Source organism: Chelonia mydas, chromosome 3 (genome assembly GCF_015237465.2).
Source record: "Chelonia mydas isolate rCheMyd1 chromosome 3, rCheMyd1.pri.v2, whole genome shotgun sequence".
In the NCBI taxonomy this organism is placed as follows: domain Eukaryota; kingdom Metazoa; phylum Chordata; order Testudines; family Cheloniidae; genus Chelonia; species Chelonia mydas.
The window spans coordinates 66,971,817-66,979,405 of record NC_057851.1 but is presented as its reverse complement, the minus strand read 5'-3'; the positions used below and the strand labels follow the sequence as shown (position 1 = coordinate 66,979,405).

General features: G+C 42.1%; 1 protein-coding gene across 1 annotated transcript; it reads right to left on the bottom strand.

Annotated features, from left to right (window-relative positions):
* On the bottom strand, nucleotides 1–2,947 carry GJA10 (gap junction protein alpha 10). Its single transcript, XM_007063054.2, has 2 exons — nucleotides 1,418–2,947; nucleotides 1–69 (listed from the first exon to the last, which is right to left on the bottom strand). Exons 1-2 carry the CDS (start codon nucleotides 2,945–2,947, stop codon nucleotides 1–3), a joined length of 1,599 nt encoding a protein of 532 aa, XP_007063116.1.
* Nucleotides 2,948–7,589: the final 4,642 nt, after the last annotated feature.

Sequence of the window (7,589 nt, the reverse complement as noted above, 5' to 3'; positions counted from 1 at the left end):
TTATCCAGTGTCTTCATCCTGGAGCACTATGCAGTTTTTCAGATATTCTGGGCCCAGGCCATAGAGCTCCTTGAAGATAAGGACCCAGACCTTGAACTTGATTCGGAATTCTATGGCAAGTCACTGTAGGGAGCAGAGGACAGGTATGATTTGCTTGTGATAGCCTGTGTTGCTGAGGAGAAAAGAGACCTCAGACTCATGCAGGCACAGAAAACCAGCAAGATGGACTCTGATCCCTCTCTCCCTCCAGTATTGGAAACAACAAAGGGGAAAATGATGACACTGTATTTAAGAGAATGAGAACTTTCTTCTGTATGGTATTTGCTGATTGTCTATACGTTATAGAGACTATGGCACAATTGAAACTGGCAAATACAAATGGTAATGTGCTGAATAATGTACAAATATACTTTCTGCTAATTAGGCAGAGGTTCAGACATACATTTTTAATGTGTAAAAAGGTTAGTTATTAAAGAATGGGGGAAATGGAATGACATGTATTCGAGGGCCCACAGTATTTTGAGAGTAAGCTTGTTTTCTTTTAAAATCATTTTTACCTCAGATGGTATAAGATAATATCTGAAGGTCTGCAGATCCATACTTACTGGAGTATTCCCACTGAAATCTGTGCCCCCACCCCCAAGCCAGTGAGCCTGACTAAGGGTTTGCAACTGCTGGGCTTAAACTATTTTAAAATTCAACTTTGTTGGCATCTGGATCCAAACTACAATTGTTTATTAAAATCGAAAGTAAACAAGCTAGTTTCAGACAGATTGTGTGGTTACGGAATACGAACAGGTGCTAAATATGAAATTACCCACTTGCGGTATTATTCAGTGTTTTATAGCAAAAAAAATCAACCTTAATCTAGTAGAAATTTTACATTTTTGATAAAGATTTAACAATCTAATTTAGGCAATGGTTTAACGCAAAGTTACAGTCCAAGAGAAATCCTGCCCCCTGAAGCTGAGGGAAATTTTCTCATTGATTTCAGTGGGGCCAGGATTTTAATTTCTTGCATTGTAAAGAAACCCAGAGTGGAATGAACCTCTACTAGGATGTGGTAAAATTCTTTAAAGATCAATTGGGGGATATATTTATATTGTTTAAATATATAAGAAACCTCAGTGACCGAAGCCAATAAAGTGATGAATGATCTGTTACTGGTAATATTCACTTTAGAGGCAAAAGACAATCCCATTTAAGCAGAGAGAGAGGTTGATTTGAAACCTCCAAGGATTGTGAGGGATGTGGTCATGTGAGGCATGAGGCCAGGTATGTTGTTTATTACTGTATCCGAACAACTTCCCAGCCACAGCCTGGCCATCCTGAGGCCTGGCCTGAGGCTCAGACGCCCTCTGAAGAGCAGTAAGTCACACTAGCGGCTATAGAGGGCAGGACACTTGGCTCTACTTACCATGGACATTCTGCGTCCCGTTGCACAAGGGGGTGGTGGGGTGATGGGCGGGCTGCTCTCCTCTCTGCATTTGGCTTCAGAGCTGGAGCCATTCCTGGAGTCAGAGCTCTCCGAGTCACTGGCCAGCTGGCTCTCGGACAGCACCCTGGACAGGAAGCTGGCCTTGCGATTGCCCTGATAATGCCCGCTGTCCGGAGAGTCACCGCGATCGTCCCCATAGTCTTTGCAGCTGCCCACCCGGCTGTGTTTGCGGAGTATATTGCGGGGGGCTTGGGGGATCTCCAGCGGACCGGCACGAGTGGGTGTCTTGGCTGGCTGCACGGGGTTCCTGGGCGGCTCTGGGATGTGCTGTTCGTTCCCTGGGCAGCTCTCGATGTCCTGCTGGGGCTGCTTGTGGGTCTCCTCGCTGCTGGAGGAAGGGTGACGGGATGGCTGTCCCAGGTGCTGGTTGGAGAGCTGTCTATAGTGCTGCTCCCTCTCACGGGGGTTTTCCGGGTGCTTGTGGAGGCGAGGGACCTGTCCATGGTGCTGCTCACTTCTAGGCCTATCTGTGCTGCACCGGCGCTGCTCAGCACCCATCCCTACTGCCTGCTGGCAGTGATCAGCAGGTGCCTGGAGCACTTTGTATCCTTGCACTGGGGGCAGATAAACAGGCAGCCCACCCTGCTGGTTTGGCAAAAGTTTATAGCTGCTCTGGGGGGAGGAATTGCTCATGATGCAAACTTGCTGCACCACCGAGTTCTTCTTCAAGGTGCAAATGCTTGTCTCCTCTGCCATCACTGCCTCTCTTCTCTGCCTCCCATGCAGGGTCTTCTTTATCTTCCTTATCCCCAGGTGGATAATCTCTAGGATGTTCAGGAACAGGGAGACAGCTGCGATGCTATGCATGAAAATCATAAAGATGGTCTTCTCTGTGGGTCTGGACACAAAACAATCCACCGTGTTAGGGCAGGGAGGACGAGTGCATTTGTAAAGGGGATACATTTGAAGCCCATATAAAAGATACTGACCTATCATAAAGCCCACTTCCACCGCTGAGCGGGTCAAGATATGCAGAATGTAGGTGCGCAATAGGGACCCTCTCAAGGGCGCTTTGTTCACTTTCTTCTGTTCTTCTAACTTCCTCAACTCCCTCTCCATTCTCTTGTGCTCCTCCGGGACAGGCTCCAGTTCTTCCAGCTGGGCTCTAAGATGGGTTTTCTTCTTCTGCCTCTCTTTCTCAAGGGCCCTAAGTCTATAAAGTGCGTGTCCCATGTACACTAGGGATGGGGAAGAGACAAAGATGATCTGTAGCACCCAGTATCTGATCAAAGAGATGGGGAAGGCTTTGTCATAACAAACGTTGCTGCAGCCAGGTTGCTCTGTGTTACAAATGAACTCAGACTGCTCGTCATCCCAAACATCTTCAGCAGCCACTCCCAGCACCAGCATCCGGAATATGAAAAGGATAGTGAGCCAGATTTTCCCCACGATGGTGGAGTGGATGTGCACTTCCTCAAGGATGCTGCCTAGCAAGTTCCAATCCCCCATCATCAGAGGCTCATGTCTGAAATGGAAAATCCCATGTCATTAAAGCATCCCACATTAAGCTGGATTTCTATAGGAACTGGAGCTTTTCAGCTATGTTCAATATTTCCTTATGACACACCCATGAGGGAAGAGATTTTAAAAGTTCATGAGTTTTCCAATAAATGGCTCATTACTACACACACAAAATTAACATCATATTAAGGATGTGGGTGAGAGATACAAAAGCAAGATCATACTTAGACCTTAGAGGCTGATTTCAGTGATAAACTTTTGAAGCTCTTTCCTCACTTACTGGTTTACATCACATCCTTACTATTATTGAAGCAGTTGGTTTTCTTTTTCATTATCATTGTTCGTATAATCGTGCTATAGCTGGCAGCAGCTTCACCCACTCAATTTCTGTGGCAGTGGCTCTGCCTTTGGCTTTGAATGTGAGACAGCTACAGCAGTGTGGCGATAACTCAAGCAGGCAAACTAAGCCCATTGACGGTACTTTGAAAAGTAGGCCTGACATGAGACTTTTATTGCTAATACCTTACATCCATAATAGAGCCTTTCATTCATGGGCTTCCTACCAACTATGGGCACAAACCTGAAGTTTTCATGAAGGCTCCAACCCTGCAAACATTTGAGCACATTTCTAACTTTACACCTCTGGGTAGTCTCATTCACTTCAACAGGAATACTCACATAATCACATGCAGGATGGGGGGCCTTAGATTTTATTAGGGCAAAGTCTTACTGAAGTCAATGGGGCTTTGGCTTGATCACTGATTTTAGGATTTGCGAGTATCTTTACAGATAGAATGGGGAACACAACTGAGTGGTATAAAGATTTTTATCAGTGAGTGTGGGAAAATCCATTAATTAGCTGAAGTCCAAAGGCCCTTGTGCTCTTCACCAAATGGGACCTAAATTCTGCAACAAGAGCCCTTGGTTTCTGGGGCACCTCAGTGCAGCTGATTATGGAAATTCTGTGGGAGCTTCATATAAGTTCCCAAATTGATATTTAAAAAAAATGTAATGTGAACATGGATGTTATATTCAGTATCACTTCCCTTATATTTTACTAACATGGTAAAATACTGGAAGCCACTGGAACCTCATCTACAGTAGGGCTCTCACTTGTGCTTATACCAGTTCAGCTGAACTGGTCCTAGCACTGGTGGGAATTTTTTTGCTAAAATTCCTTAGTGTAGGCAGTGGAAGATGTACAAGTGTGGCTTTTACTAGCCTGAGACTTTGAGAGTATGTTCAAATGTTCTTTCTTTGTGTTTCTTCTCTCTCATACAAACAGTGTTTAAATGAAGTTATAAATTGTTCTTCACTGCTAATGTTGAAGAACAAGTTCCAATAGAACATCCTAGGAGTAGAGAACATCTTGACCTTTGGAGGAGGAAAAAATAGGTGGGTTTATCTGTGTAGGGAACCTAAGCCGTATTTGGATTTAGACTTGAGTAACTTTAGTTGGCCAAATGTTTAATGAAAGTTCGATTACTAGGAGATGTTTGAAGCAGCTTTCTGGTTCGTAGGCAAAAGGTTATTAGAATAAGGTCATCCACTTGCCATAGACTTTGCCCCACCTCTTAGAGTTCTTTTCCCAGTGTCTTAACTCACTGTCACGAGGATGTGTGGGAGTGTGTGGATAAGTAAACACTGACAAGTTATTAATTATATTTAAACAATGAAGACAGTGATGTCTTTGGCCTAAGTGAAAGTCTGTCTATCCTCAACACATGGTACTTTCTTGTACCCTGTTTTCAAGAGACATTCATTTGTGCATTAGACATGCACACTCTAACCTGGAATCTTTGATGTGACTTCAAGATCAAGATGACAGGTCATTGGCTCACATCAAATTACAACTACCAGCCTTTAACATCTAATTGGCATGTAAAGATATTGACGTATCTCCTGAGGCGGAGCAAGGACATTGATCACTACAAAAGACTAAACTTTGTAGACAGAAAGGGAGGGAAGTGATCTATTGCATCAACAAGGACACCCAGAGTTGTATATCCTGTTTTCTTCCCTGGACTGGCCATCCAAAGAACAAGAGGTGAAACACTCTGACCATCTGCTAAGCCAAGCTTGAAGTCTACAACTGAGAGGGAGGAGGGACCAAACTCTCCCTCTCCCACATGCAAAAAATCTTCATTTCATCCTAATGATACCAGTAAATATCAACTTAGTTCCAAACTAATACCAATCATATGAACTGAAGACTTTAAGAATGTGTGAAAATCCTTCTGCAGAGCAATTCAAGAACACTAGAATAGCTCCAAGTTCCATTAGTACAAGTATGTGTGTGTGTCTTTCTTTCTCTTTGTTTGTCACTAACTGTTCCCCAAAGTAGACACTAAACCCCTTAGTCTGTTACCTACTCAGCAAGAGATCTCTGGGTTAAATGAGTGTCGTTCTAAAGAGTATGGGATTCTAGAAATAATTTTGTATTTGTGCCAGGCTGCCAGAAAGATATGAACATTGTGTTCAAGTGGGGTGGGGAAACAGATTAAATAAACCACAGTTTGATGTAGTTTCTGTGAACAGTAAAACTCAACAAGAGAAAACCAAAGGAGGAAGTTACTAGGAAATCATTCTAAGAGCTGAACTTCCTTAAAACCAAGAAAAGAACTAGCCTTTGCTCGTAACAGATGCCTAGCAAAATTGCTGAAATCAAGGGGAACAGTTTATCCCCTTATCCTTCCTGTGACATACTAAGATAATTGTTTTCATTAATTTTATCATTTGATTTAGTTACTTATTGTAGTAATTGACAAGCCAGATAAATTAAACCATCAATGTATTGCTTATACTTTAATTATAATCTTGATTGCATTTTTATTGTAAACTTGGTGATAAGTTAAATTAGCTAGTGACATTTTGCTTAAACTCACATTTGTTTGCTAACTGTTTGCTTAATCTTTTAATAAATGGATAAAAGATCTGCTGGAATGGTTTATCTCCCAAAACTTCAACACAAACAAAGTAATGTATGTAGAGATAAAAGGTGAAGCTATTCAAATCATTCCTGAACCATCATAAATTTTAATTATTTAAAATTACACCCAATTATCCCTCCAACTGGGTCTTTAAAGAAAGCAAGAGGCAGTTGGGAGGGGGGAGGTCTTGAGAGTAGTATCTGTCTCTAACCATAGAGATAACACAACCAGTAGATGGTAGAAGTGGTTTTGCGCTGACAAAAAATGAGAATTCTGACAATGGCTCATTGTTACAGCATTTACAGTCTTGGCTGAAAACGCTCAATAACATGCACTATACTAATAAGCCACATTCTTTCGGTCTTTCTAGCCATCTTCACATTTCTGATCCTCTTTGGGCCACTCTCTCAGCATTTCAAGGTGCTCTGGACTTGACTTTTCTTTCTACATCTTTTATGGTTAGGGATGACTGGAAAACAAGAATTCCATTTTCATGGAAAATGTTTGAGATGTTGGGATTTGTTTTCATTCCAAAGTGGAATGAAACAGACATTTCAAAAATGTTGAATGAAAAGTTGAGGGGGAGAGGCTAACCACCCTCACCCTCCAAGATTGGAACAGGGACTTCAACATTGGTATCTCACATTTCAGGTGAGTACCTTACCTACTCAGACCCTTGGCTATTCTGGTCCTTTCCTCTAGCTCTCTGATTTAGACCAGAAATTCTGTCCTGAACTTGAGAAAGTTTCTGTTTTCCTGACCATATGAATCCTCACTTGAACTTTCCTTTTGACACTGAGAATTTGTTCAGAAAACCTAATTATTCTGGGTATTCTCTTAGCTTTCCTGACGTATCTGGGATACCTTCTCTGCTCCACTCAACCAGAGACACTGGAAATCTTCAGAAGAAAATAGTAATGAATTTTCCCTCTCTTTGTGGAATATTGTCTGGGTATTTCTTATGCTATATAACATATTTCTATTAAATTAAATATATTATATAATGTCAGAATCCACAGAAATCTAGGGAGAGAAAAGGTTTGCCAAATTCTAGAAAATGTTACATCACAAGCTTTTTTAATGGGCACTGTGTGACCTATTTTTCAGATCTTGCAAATGAGATGCATAATCTGTGAATTCAACAAGAACAGTAATGCCATGTTAGCAAACCCCCCTAGACATCAGTGAATTCAATCAAATTATAAAATATCCAGCAGTAAAGCGGAAGATCCAGTGATACACCTAATCACAAGCTTCCACTCCTAAGGCATTCAAGGGGCTGTGTATTCCATAATGGTGTTTGCTGATGCATCGGATTTTGTTACTGCACAGCTTCCCTGGAAAGGTGATTTTTCCCTATGGAAGGTGCAGCAGTGAAACTAAGAAATTTCATGTAACATTTGCTGGGTTGCAAGAGCCTGATCTAATGCTTGTTGAAGTCAGTGGGCTTGGATCAGGCCCTAAGTGAGATGCTGGCTTTTAAATGCAACAGCAAAGGGGAGACAAGGCCTTCTTTTAATGCCAAGAAAGCAGCAGAAGGGGGAACCTAGTATCTTTCGAGCAGAGGAAGAATGGCAATAGTGTCCTTTGGCTAATGGAATGCCAAAGCATCCATTCTGGGGAGGACATAGAGTGGCATGAACATACTGCCTTGTCTCTGGCAAAGTATTTATTTTTTAGTTTGCCTTTGCCAATATTTA

Bases quoted from the DNA above. Each gene is read 5' to 3' on its own strand.
- GJA10 (XM_007063054.2), bottom strand. From the start codon at position 2,947: ATGGGGGATTGGAACTTGCTAGGCAGCATCCTTGAGGAAGTGCACATC. The intron at 70-1,417 runs GTAAGTAGAGCC...CTTATCTTCAAG, and splicing joins CGGGACGCAGAATGTCCATG to GAGCTCTATGGCCTGGGCCC.